Source organism: Bos grunniens, chromosome 2, assembly GCF_055505025.1.
Source record: "Bos grunniens cultivar Pamir isolate PY7600 chromosome 2, Bosgru_T2T1.0, whole genome shotgun sequence".
Taxonomy (NCBI): domain Eukaryota; kingdom Metazoa; phylum Chordata; class Mammalia; order Artiodactyla; family Bovidae; genus Bos; species Bos grunniens.
The window spans coordinates 51,163,060-51,176,843 of record NC_141166.1 but is presented as its reverse complement, the minus strand read 5'-3'; the positions used below and the strand labels follow the sequence as shown (position 1 = coordinate 51,176,843).

At 39.3% G+C, this 13,784-nt stretch overlaps 1 protein-coding gene across 18 annotated transcripts in view; it reads right to left on the bottom strand.

Annotated features, from left to right (window-relative positions):
- Positions 1-13,784, bottom strand: part of ANKRD44 (ankyrin repeat domain 44) — a 311,506-nt gene that overhangs the window by 76,617 nt on the left and 221,105 nt on the right. For 12 of the 18 annotated variants that reach the window (XM_086347858.1, XM_086347867.1, XM_086347758.1 and 9 more), the window contains 4 exons: positions 5,737-5,819; positions 4,498-4,615; positions 2,462-2,530; positions 1,148-1,288 (listed from right to left, as the gene is read on the bottom strand). In XM_086347858.1, the coding sequence (XP_086203984.1) occupies positions 1,148-1,288; positions 2,462-2,530; positions 4,498-4,615; positions 5,737-5,819 (411 nt within the window). The remainder of the gene's footprint in view (positions 1-1,147; positions 1,289-2,461; positions 2,531-4,497; positions 4,616-5,736; positions 5,820-13,784) is intronic. The other 6 variants (XM_086347780.1, XM_086347875.1, XM_086347791.1 and 3 more) reach the window with 1 other exon arrangement.

Sequence of the window (13,784 nt, the reverse complement as noted above, 5' to 3'; positions counted from 1 at the left end):
TTTTTTAATGAAATAAAAGATATCAAAATGTATCATACATAGCAAAAGTAAATAAGGTTTTATGAAATCTTTTTTCCATTTTCCATACATATATATAAAACATATATACACAAGTCTGTATATTAGATCATGATATAAAGTGAGTATCAGTCACTCAGTTGTGTCTGATTCTTTGTGACCCTGTGGACTTTGGCCCACCAGGCTCCTCTGTCCATGGGTTTTCCCAGGCAAGAATATTGGAGTGAGTAGCCATTCCCTTCTCCATGGAATCTTCCCAATCCAGGACCTGAACCCCAGTTTCCTGCATTGCAGGTGGATTCTTTCTTTACCTTCTGAGCCACCAGGGAAGCCTGGTGTGTAGGTAATTATCTAGTATGTTTGAAAGCCATTGCTCTACAAGAAAGGGAGTTAGCACTGACCATATAACTCAACACATCCATATAACTCAACAGTTCTCTGAACAGGATCACCAAAAAGTATTCCTATGAAGGAGCGCCTGATCCTCAAGTCTTTGAGAACGATATCATAAGCTGTGGGCATCTCTCTCACCTTTTCCCCTAGAACTGGTTCATTTATTTTTGCTTTCCATTCCAAGCCACCTAGAATCCAAACATGATCTAACTTCCTGTCTTCTAGCTTCTGAAAGAGCATTCATGCCCACGTTTGAAAAATGTCTATTTTTAAAATACTTATTTTTGAAAATAAAATACTGATGCTGTATTTGAAGATCACTGGGATTATGCATAGGTGGATATTTTTTACATATGACATCTTTATCAGCAAATGTAAGTTTTACAGCAAATGAAGCATGTAAGTGATGATGATGAAAACCACAGTATACGACAAAATAAATTATGACAGATTTTGAGTGAACTGAAAACCTGAACTTGACAGCTCCACTTGGCATTCAATGCAAAGAACAGAGAGGAGATGCAATTGTGCAGTGACATGTACTAATCAAATGTAAAGAGAGCAGAATGGGAAACCCGGGGTTAGGGAGGAACCAATTCAAATTCCTTCGAGTCTGGATAAGAGGGATTCTTCATTCACAGTCTCTGTGAGGCAGTATGAAGAAAACTCAACAAGCCCTCCTTCTACCATCTCCCCTTCTTCCCATCCCCGAAAAAACAGGACAAGGCTGTTTTACTTTCTATCCATGTCTGATGCAGCAGCATAGTGCAAAGCGGTGCGGCCCCAGTCATCAGTCTCATTCACACTGGCCCCTGTGGTCACTAATGTCTCAATACAGTGGAAATGACAATTTGCAGCTGCATAGTGCAGAGGAGTCCTGAAAAACAAACAGCAATTTATTATATCATTCAGTCTGAAAAACAGATCCCCATCATCAGCACCAGCACAGACAGCAGTATTTGTAGGGGTGTGGAAAGATCTTTGGAGGCCAAGACATATGCCTTTCTCCAGCGTATCTTATATGTTAGAACGAAGGCTGCAAAGATGGGGGCTTAGACAGGCCATCTCCTTTCTTTCCATCCCAAGTGCCTATCCTGGTTCCCATCTACATGACTGCTCATGACTGCTCCTCTGGGCTCTTGCAATACCATCCCGACTGACCTCCTTTGCCCTAACCCAAGCTCCATGTAACTTTCAGCTGCCATGAATGAAGAACTGGATTTTCTAAGGTCCAATACCTACGTATATAATCCTGTACCAAAACCTTCAGTTCTCCCCAGTGAACAAAGCCTTGATTTTTTAGTTTGAAATTGAAGACCTTCCCAAGCTGGCCTTGGTCTATCTTTATAAAGTATCTCTCTTCCCAAAATGCTGTTTCCAAACAGATTAAACTGAGGTTTTTTTGATCATGTCCTCATTTCCTCTACCTTCCTCATGTTGTTTACTGGTACTGGTTCCCTGTACCAGCTAGTACTACAGCACGACTTAGCTTTGCAAAGGACAAGCAAGAAAAGTTCTAAACCATCCCAATAACCAGAGGGATTATGGGTGGTATGTGTGTGAGTGTGTGTATGTCATGTTTAAAATGTGTCTAAAGATTTATCCCAAAATGAAATGTTCAATAAATATAATAAAGAGCTCCAGATCTTGTGACCAAATTCTGTCCTGGAAGGGCTAAAGTGTTTTACTTTGCGATACAGAGAATTTTCTCAACTATATCCATGTGGAGGATTACATATTTTATATATATAAATATTTTTATATAATATCTATAAAGTATGCAATCTCCCTCATGGATATAGTTATTTATATCGGAAGGAGCAGAACAATTGGCGCTTCTAAACAGAAGCTGGGAAAGGAGACCCTTTCCTTGGGGCCTGTGCCTGCTTTGCTGGTGTTTCACTTTGCTATAAAAAGGGATTTCCTTCTGAGGATGGAATCTCCCCAGCTAGCTTCCCTGTTTACCATTTCAACATAACACGATTTCCAGATGGACTGCTCCCCACTCCTTTTATTTAGGCACTTGAAGCAGAGTTCCCTGTTTACATACCTCCCACACTTGTCCTTTTTATGGAAATCTGCTCCACTGCTTTGCAAGAGTTTTATACATTCCACATTACTAGAAAGACAGGGAAAGCATTGTTAAGATGGTAGAGGTCAATTGCTGGGCTGTCTTCAGAAAGAGCTCTTTTCTGCAGAGTGTATGCACAGATGAAATGAGGACACTAACTTTAAATTCTGCTAACACAAAAATAACCTAACACATTAGAGTAATGCCATATCATCAGGATCTAAAGTTCCTACAATTCCTTTTTCAAAGCTAATAAATCAATGCATTAAAGAGCTTGATGGAACATTTTCAATTCCATGACTAAAGAATTTAATGATTATCACATGATGAAACCTTTCAGTGATGGTTTCATCATTTATCCTAAAATTCTCTTTCAAAACCATCAAGAGTTTATGAAACAACTCCTTAAACCTATAATAATTTCATGTCACTTTTAAACAATGAGCCAGAATGGATGAGCATTACCTTTTATCACAGCAGAATGAATTCACTATAACCATTTTCGACCCAGACTCTCCTTAACGGAAAATAAACCAGCTGCATTTCCCTGTCTTGGTAATCTAGGTAAATGAATGTGTAGAACCAAGGCCGAAAATGATGTAATGGAGCGTAGTGATCTTCCAGCTTCTTTGTCATTTGCAGAAGCAATAAATCATGTTTAGTAGAGAGAAAAGGACCCATTGAAGTGAATTTTCCTTGAAGGGCATAGAGCTAAATATTAATCCTAATAGGAGTTTTAGACACGAATCCAGAACGGTTTGTTGCCACTTTCTGTACAGGTCTGATATTTTTCAAAATGGGGGCATAAAAGGAGACATTCATCTATCATTGTTCCAAACTTGGGATGCTAAGAAATGGCCTAGGATTTACTACTTTATTATCATTTAAATAAGAAAGATGATCTCATTAATGAAAAGTATAAGCAGGGCTGTCCCTGCCCCATATCCTCCCTTTACAGTCACCTTTCTCAGAGAACTACTTAAATCATAACACTGGAAAACTTTCTGAGACCATTATGTGTATAACGTCAATTGATGTAAAACACCTGTCTCTTCCTGAATGAAGCCAAAGGATCACAGGCAAACAGATCCATGTTGTATGGATCAGGAAGCTCATATGATGGAGGGATGAGGATAAGGAGGTTATTTAAAAAAAAAATACCAAAATTATGAAAATAAAACTAAATACAAGACTTTGGAAGGGACCTATACAAATAAGGGGTCCTAACGCTTCACAGTCAACCCACCTCTGTTAAATAGGTACTGCCTTTGGTCATATACAGATTATACATGGAGCACTGCTGTTCCCTAAGACTAGGAAAATGATTAAGAACCAACACCATACCCAAACAAGGCCATCTGAGGGGAGCCATGTTTGGTCAATGCATGGTCATTTACCAACAAAAAATGATCATAGTCTTAATCTAACTACTGATATGAAAAAGAGTATCTCATGAAAAATTCTCTTTACAACTTAAAAAAATAGGCAAGGATTAAATTACTTCTTGCTTATCCTTTGAGTTTTCTGGACTTTTGCTCACATTTAATCATTATTAGAACTTAAAAAATAAGTTTTGAAATAGGACTAAAATATCTTTAAATGAACATGAATTAACTCAACTTTGGATTTCCTTGATCATTAACTCTCCTTCTAGTAACAAAAGACAAAAACTTAGGAACAAATCTCAAATTACTTTCTTTTGGTGGAAGAGGTACCAAGTAGTTACATATTCTGTAGGCTACAGACCTACAATTTAAAATAAGAAAAAAAAGAGAGAGAGAGAAAAGAAAACAAGAGAAAAAATATTTCCTATATGAGATGGGCTAATGATGTTTCTTTGGAAAAACAAACACATGAGCATTCTGGAAATTCAACGTACGATACTTGATATTGGTAGAAACACTTCTTACCCATTTTATTAAAGAAGTTGCCTCTGATTCACAGACGACTTAAGTCAATTAAGATGCACTGGTAATTAGGCCATGAGAAAACAACTAAAATTGTTAACTACTCACCCTCCTGCAGCAGCAGCATGAAGGCACGTTCTTCCAAATTTATCTGGGGTGTCTATTTCAAAGCCTGCAGACAGCACGTGCTCATTACTAAACAAGGATACTATGCTATACTTTTGTCCTAGTTAAACCACAAGAAACATTGCAGAGACAGAAAAATCAGTTAGTAGAAAAACCAGAACGCAAGCCATTGTAGTCAGAAAGAGGTTGTCATGGAAACGAATGGTAACTGCTCAAGCTTGGCAATTTTATAGGAAGAACCGTGAAGTCAAGAAGAATTTATTTTCACAATCAGCCCTGGGTGAACTGCAGCCTCATATTTCAATCCCAGGATAAAAATTTATGAAACCAATTTGAGATAAGTAGGGCAATAGACAGGCAGACAGAACACATGGAGAAAACATGGAAGGCAAAGGAGTAATCATAACATGCTAGAAGAGATATTTTCTTAAGCGTATTATTAGCTTACAGTTGGTGTAAGATTTGGGAAACGTGCTTTCATGCAGGGGTTATTTTTAAACATGCCAAAAGCAGCGAAAGCAGAATCAACCATAAGTAAAGAACTTAAAGGAATAAAAAAAGCCTCTGGGATATCTGTTGAATTAATTCATAAACAATCTTTGCCTTGCAGATCTCTATCACCTTTGAAAGCCAGGAACTTCTTAATACATGGAGGTTGTCAGAATCATTGATAAGAAAGATTAGCAAAGCTCCAAACCAGAAAGAATTTCTTGGTTCCAAATAGGCCCGCATTAAAAAAATAAAAATAAAACCTAGTTGGAGGGATATCAACCAGAGCGATTTTTCAGAGCCCACTGAGTGGGATGGCAATTTAACATTTCTACTATTAAAAGGTAGGGGATTTGGCCTTTTTTCTTTGTTGAAGAATATGAAATGTTACATCACCAATTTAAGCCTCAAAGATGTCTTCTCCTCCTACGACAAACTTCCTGTAAGCTATGGCCATCCCTACCTGCCTCTCACTCTGGATCACCGGAGTTCTAGCTTGATAAACAGACAAGACTGTCACTCCGGGGCAGAATACTGACGTTCAAACCATTTCAACACCACGAGCTGCTGGAAGCTGTCACATGCAGGCAGCTGCGGACACAGCTCATCCTGCCAGTCAGATCATGAATGACATGAAGCACAGGCAGCCACTCACTCTGACCAGACACCTGAAGCTACACGGCTCATTTACAGGACAGATTAAGCGTCATCTGTGGTAATGGAGTTACTTACCCGATGACAGTAACTTTCTGCAGCAGTCAGAGTGAGCATTGAGGGCAGCTAAATGTAAGGGGAACATGCTATGGATTCCACACCTGAGGAAGGAAAAAACAGAGCAGCTGATGATTATAGATCTCCTGATACACACAGAAGGGGGTGACCTTTCTAGAAGGTCTCTGATGAAAATTAAATCCATGAGACCTGGCTTGGGGACTCCTGGCTGAAATAATTATGCAATCATTTCTACTTTAAAATAATAAAATCCTGGACTTAAACCACAGTGAAAAATCCCAAAACAATAGAAAAAAATATTTTTAAAGAAAACATTTCACATAAACAGTGACTCAGCATTTAACATTAATTTCTCTCTTATTCTTTCAGCTTAGCAATTTTATGTATCATTCATATTCATGCATTCATCTATTCAACACTTTATAACCACTAGATACTTTGCTAAGTGCTGGAGAAAACAAGACAAGAAGCTGACGAATTCTCAACTTTGAAAAGCAACCTGTTTTATTCCTTGAGTTGATAAACAAATATTTATTGTTGACCTACTATGTGTTATCTCTTTGCTAAGAGTTAGTAATGGCTGTATTATTAGAAATAAAATTTTGGATGAGAATAAAAACTAATGCTTACCTTTGACAAGTGAAACTTCATCTTTCTGGTAGCCTTCTATAGTGCACATTTACCCATATAAGAAAACCAGTCACGAAATAGTTAACTTTAACCTTACATATATTTCATAAATCTAGCATATTTTCCCTAACAGTAGTACAGAAAGAATCCAGAATAGGACTTCTTAGACTGACCCCTACCATAACATAGTCCCTGGAACAATCCTCTGAGGGACAGGCAGCCTTCTGACAGCAGTGCTTTCTGCCCTTATAATTAAAGCCTCCTCCTCTTGCCCATCACTCTCCTCAAACAAGGACCCAAAGTCAAAGTCCTGTGCTGACTCATAATTCAAAACATACAGCATCATCAGGCAGTTCCTGTGTACTTAAAAGTATGTTAGTGATCTTGCCTCATAATATCTCATTTCATTCAGACAATATATTTCAGATTTTTTAAATCCACAGCATAACATAAGGAGTACAGTTTGTCTATATTTATACCTGCAACATAAGTCATCTAAGTTTCTTCCCTGGCACAAAGTGGCCCATTTCCACATTCTATATTGAATAAAAAACACATATGACTTGAATTTGCTAAGCTTCAGATACATGAATTTTATTTTCTACATAGAAAGTTATGACGTGCATGAATTTGTGAAAGTATATATATGTTCAGATAATTCATGGTATTTGGCGTTCTGCAAAATCTGAGTCTGCCAGCAATTAACTACCTCTCTCTTTTCATGAAAACTTCTATTTATTGATGTTTTTGTTCAGTCTTCCCTCTGTTCATTTTCCTTTCCCTATATGGAGATTTCCAACCCAGTGTATATAATAGCTGGCATCCATCAAGGGATGCAATTTGCCCGTCTTCTGGGCAGTGTCTTGTGGAGGAGAACTGCTTGTAATTGCCTCTCTCATCATTTAAAAAAAAAAAAATTTCTGAAAAGCAATTGCATCAGTGACAACCTTGATGCTCACGAAAAGGAAGGAGGAGTTGGGGGATGGGAAAGAAGCTTTTTATTTGTGCTAATTACATTGTTCCCTTCTGATGCCAATGAAACATACTAATTTTTTTAATGTATAACCTATTTTAAAAGGTCTTTACTAAATGGAACTTAAAGCTAATAAGATTTTACCTAACCATTTTATCTGTTTTGAGGAGTTAAGGCAAAAATCTATGATTAAACATTGCTGGATGCTTGCAAGAAGAAAATGGATAGAACATTTTCTAGAATTATTGTGAATTCCTGTAAGAACATGACTAAACTAAGGAGTGGATTTTTAAAGATTTCTTTGAGTCTTCCTCATTCTTTATATGTATGTGTATGTGTGTGTAAAAATATAAATATTTTAATGAATCAACATACATACATAACTATACACATAATATTTATGATATAGTTTATATAGGTACATAAAATAGTTACCTTTATATTAAACAATACAAGCAAATGACTTAGGGAAAATAGTATCAAACTATAATAAAACAATTAAGAAAAACATAAAAAGTATAAAAGTTTAATAGACTCGGTGTTATAACATATTCTATAAACATCACTATTAATACTTCTAACCAAACTTAACATTTAACACCATTGCATTTAGATAATTCACCACACTCTATATTAGCTAATAATTTCATTTTTTTTCTGCGGCTACTTAAAAAACTGAGAAGGCAAGGAAGGCAGAACTCTAAAAGGCCTAGGAAAAATTCTCTTTGATAAAATCCACAAACAATAAATGCTGAAGAGGGTGTGGAGAAAAGGGAGCCCTCTTGCACTGTTGGTGGGAAATGTAAATTGATATAGCCACTACGGAAGACAGTATGGAGATTCCTTAAAAAAACTAGGAATAAAACTACCATAAAATGAAAATGAATGAAGTCGCTCAGTCGTGTCCGACTCTTTGTGATCCCATGGGCAGTAGCCTGCACCAGGCTCCTCCGTCTATGGGATTTTCTAGGCAAGAGTACTGGAGTGGGTTGCCATTTCCTTCTCCAGGGAATCTTCCCGACCCAGGGATCAAACCCAGGTCTCCCGGATTGTAGACAGATGTTTTACCATCTGAGCCACCAGGGAAGTCCTAAAACTACCATATGACCCAGCAATCCCACTACTAGGCATACACCCTGAGGAAACCAAAATTGAAAAGACACGTGTACCCCAATGTTCACTGCAGCACTATTTACAATAGCTAGGACATGGAAGCCACCTAGATGTCCATCAACAAATGAATAGATAAAAAGGTGAGGTACATATATACAAGGGAATATTACTCAACCATAAAAATGAACACATTTGAGTCAGTCCTAATGAGGTGGATAAATCTAGACCTTTTATACAGAGTGAAGTAAATCAATGAGAGAAACAAATACTGTATGCTGCTAAGTCACTTCAGTCGAGTCCGACTCTGTGCAACCCCATAGACGGCAGCCCACCAGGCTCCACCATCCCTGGGATTCTCCAGGCAAGAACACTGGAGTGGGTTGCTATTTCCTTCTCCAATGCATGAAAGTGAAAAGTGAAAGGGAAGTCGCTCAGTTGTGTCCAACTCTTAGCGACCCCATGGACTGCAGCCTACCAGGCTCCTCCGTCCATGGGATTTTCCAGGCAAGAGTACTATTAACGCATATATATGGAATCTAGGAAGATGGTACCGATGAACCTATTTTCAGGGCAGCAATGGAGATGCAGACACAGAGAACAGACTTATGGACACGGGTGGGGTCGGGGGTAAGGTGATGGTGGGACGAACAGACAGAGTAGCATGGAAACATGTACACTACCATATGTAAAACAACCAACGGGAATTTGCTATATGACTCAGGGAACTCAAACCAGGGCTCTGTAATAACCTAGAGGGGTGGGAAGGAGTGGGAGGTGGGAGGGAGGTTCAAGAGGGAGGGACATATGTATACCAGTGGCTGATTCATGTTGATGTATGGCAGAAACCAACACAGTACTGTAAACCGATTATCCTTCAGTTAAAAATAAGTTTTAAAAAACATAAGCAACAAGGACCTACTGTATAGCACAGGGAACTATATTCAACCTATAATGGAAAAATTCTGAAAATACATATATATAACTGAATCACTCTGATGTATACCAAAAGCATGGTAAGTCAACTCTACTTCAATACATTTTTTTTAAATGAAAAAATATCCTCTTTGATATATTCCATAGTTAACAAAAAGTTACTACCTCAGTGTAGGAAATACATGAATCTAGACTCAAGTACTAGTACTGGTATTCAAATGAATATGATGTGCCAGTTCAAATAGAAAAACTAAGTATCAGGTGAAAATGGCAAGAAAATAAAAACAGAACTCAGGATTTCTGAATCACTTCAGAAATGATTCATGCATTACAAATAAAATTTCTCCTTTATTGTTATGAAATAAGACTGCTTATAAAGAAAGGATCCTAAAACCTTTAGCAGGAAACTTAGGATTTGACTGTCCTAGTCAAACGAGAAACATCGCTCTGACTTCATCAGGTATACATCAAAGAAGATGAAGAAATAAAGACGTCAGATAACACTAAACAGTGCATAAATTACAGGAAAGGGAAGACAATTCCAGTTAATCTGCTACATTTATTTGACCAGTCATAAAATTAATGGAACACATTTGTATTAGCTATTTCTAATTTAGCTGTTAGCTGGGGTCTCCTACCCAGTTATTTCAGAATAAATGAGGCCAGAATAAATTGCACAGAGCCATCAGAGGTGAGGACAGGGCCTTTGCACCATTAGAATATCAGTTTTTTTAAGTTTTCCCCTTGGCTCAAGAGGACATGGCTGTCCCTTTCCATATCCAGTCCTTTCTAGAACTTCCCTTAGGCCATGTGTTTAAAAAAACACTGTGGTTAAGGTGACGAGGTGAGAACCTTTGGGTTTCAGTCCTAACTTTTCCATGTGCTAGATATTTGGACTTTGGAAAGTACATAATGGCTCCCTCACCTGGAAAACAAAGATAATAAAGCTGTCAATCTTATAGAGCAATTGGAAGGACTACTTGAGATAATGAACATAAAGTGTTAAATAGAATATCTGACCCATGGTTCCCTTGCCATTATTATTAGCTTAGCTGGATAATCAGCAGTCTGTGAGTTTTGAGGTTGTAATAAGGTTGTACTTCCTTAAAAGCTAAGAATGAAGTGTGACCAACTAGCATTTCTGTTCTCTTTCTGTGTTTCAAAATTCTTGCAGATGAACCTATTTGCAGTGCAGGAATAGAGATGCAGACGTAGAGAATGGACATGTGCAGGTGGTGGGGGAGAGGGGGGATCAACTGAGAGGGGATTGACATATATACACTGCTATGTGTGAAATACACAGCTAGTGGGAACCTGCTGTGTAGTGCAGGGACATCAGCTTGGTGCTCTGTGGTGACTTCGATGGATGGGCCTGGGGATCGGGGTGGGAGCGGGGTGGGAGGTCCAAGAGGGAAGTGGTATACGTTCACACGTAGGTGATTCACTTCATTGCACAGCAGAAACTAACATAACACTGTAAAGCAGCTATATCCCATTTAAAAAAATCCTTTACAATACTCATCTCTCAACTCTCCCAGGAAAGGTGGGATTGGTTTAGTTTAACCCACCAGGTGGGTGAGACAAAAATGTTGATGATTTTTGATCATCAAATGATTTTATGATACTTAGTCAAGTGATCAATATTAGTCATTTCAGTTGTGTCCAACTCTTTGTGACCCCATGGACTGTAGTCCACCAGGCTCCTCTGTCCATGGGGATCCTCCAGGCAAGAACACTGGAGTGGGTAGCCATTCACTTCTCCAGGGGATCTTTCTGACCCAGGGGTCGAACTCAGGTCTCCTGCATTTCAGGCAGATGCTTTACTATCTGAGCCACCAGGGAAGCCCAAGTCAAGTGATCAAACTATTAAATAAATTTCTTACTAAACATCATGAGAAACGCTGGACTGGAAGAAACACAAGCTGGAATCAAGATTGCCGGGAGAAATATCAATAACCTCAGATATGCAGATGACACCACCCTTATGGCAGACAGTGAAGAGGAACTCAAAAGCCTCTTGATGAAAGTGAAAGTGGAGAGTGAAAAAGTTGGCTTAAAGCTCAACATTCAGAAAACGAAGATCATGGCATCCGGTCCCATCACTTCATGGGAAATAGATGGGGAAACAGTGGAAACAGTGTCAGACTTTATTTTTCTGGGCTGCAAAATCACTGCAGATGGTGACTGCAGCCATGAAATTAAAAGACGCTTACTTTTTGAAAGGAAAGTTATGACCAACCTAGATAGCATATTCAAAAGCAGAGATACTACTTTGCCAACAAAGGTTCATCTAGTCAAGGCTATGGTTTTTCCTGTGGTCATGTATGGATGTGAGAGTTGGATTGTAAAGAAGGCTGAGTGCCAAAGAATTGATGCTTTTGAACTGTGGTGTTGGAGAAGACTCTTGAGAGTCCCTTGGACTGCGAGGAGATCCAACCAGTCCATTCTGAAGGAGATCAGCCCTGGGATTTCTTTGGAAGGAATGATGCTAAAGCTGAAACTCCAGTACTTTGGCCACCTCATGCGAAGAGCTGACTCATTGGAAAAGACTCTGATGCTGGGAGGGATTGGGGGCAAGAGGAGAGGGGGACGACAGAGGATGAGATGGCTGGATAGCATCACTGACTCGATGGACGTGAGGCTCAGTGAACTCCGGGAGTTTGTGATGGACAGGGAGGCCTGGCGTGCTGCAATTCACGGGGTCACAAAGAGTCGGACACGACTGAGCGACTGATCTGATCTGATCTGATGTCATTCGAAGTGTTTATCATGCACCACTAAGTTACAGGCACTCGGCCTAACTGACAAAAATGAAGCCTGGTCCTTGCTATTTACAACCTGCAGACATTTTCAGGGGTTCCTTTTGGATCAAAGCCCAAATACTCTAACATGGCTACAAAGCCCCTACTGCTTAAACCTAGATGTGTTCTTAGGATCTTTAAACTTCTGTCCATTCCTCTTGGAAGAGCCCTGGGTTTTCACATGCAGGCCTTTCTCCTGAAACTCTTACAACTCAAACTCTTCTGTTTCTCACGGTATTTCTCAAACTAGTCAGTACATCTCTGGGGGTTGCTGGAATATCTTTGGGCTTTTAAGAACTCTCTGTGACAATTTTATATTGTCTTTCCCTTTTGGTGAAAGCATATTTTAGTGCATCTAAAAGGCCACCTTATCACCACACACCTCTGCCAAATTCCAGCACTGACATTTGTATGATACTTAGGATGACAGCTGTGCTGTGTAGTACTACTTTAATTGGCAGGAGCCAGTGAGAATAAAGGTGGACTTAATAGAAAACGAAATGTCTGAATCTAGGAAGGGCAATGATAATGTAGCACACTGAGCCTCCTGTATGCACAGAATCTGGCAATAGTTTGAGTAAAGGTTTCTGTGCCATGTGACAGGTCCACTGCCCACCACTTTAAGTCACTGCAAAACCTCCACTTCCATAGTTATGTACTGGATCCAAAAAACTCAGCATTTTAGTCGCTAGGACCACAATTACAAGCAAAATGCTAAGTATCACATCATCCATTACACGGAGAGGCAGCAAGTCTCCTGCCTAGGAGCTTAGGCTCCAGATCCAGGTGGTCAAGGATGGTGTCCTATTTCCATCCACCACTCTGTGACCTCAGAAAGCTAACTAAACCTCCTTTACTTCACCTGTAAGATGGGCATAATCACAGCACTTACCCCATGGGGTTGTTGGGACAGTTAAATGTAACCTCCCAGAGTGGGGCCTAGCAGAACTCATGAGCATTTGTTACTATTGTCCTGTGCAGTTATGGTGAACGCTGTGGGTCTCTTTTTGTATGTATTTTGTAATTTTTATAAATTTATTGCTATATGAGAGTCAAAAGCCTAGGGAGTCTCTATTTAGTCTTATGTTTATACATATTCAAACATTTTAATAAAAATAATCTAAGCAGATGCTTAGGACCTTAAAGACTTTCAGTTACATAACTAATTGCTATCTGTCGTACGAGGTAACCATCCCTCTTCTGGGAAGCTTCGCTGCTCCTGCTACATCCCATATATGTTCTCCTGTACTCCAGTGGCACCTGGCAGTTGTTCTGCCATCAAACTTAGCATGCATGATTGTCACTGCCTATTTAGTTCTTGCCCTGGAGAAGGAAATGCAATCCAATCCAGTATTCTTGCCTGAAGAACTCCATGGACAGAGGAGCCTCGTGGGCTACAGTTCATGGGGTCACAAAGAGTTGGACACGACGGAGTGACTAACACTTTCACTTTTACTTTTCCCACTTCGACAGGCTATAAACTCCTTGGCAGCAAGCTCTGTGACCCCAGAACCTGACACAGTGGGTGACACTTAACAAGCCATCAACAGATATTCAGTGAATGTAAGAATATCAGAATCAGTTACCTGTAAAACTGT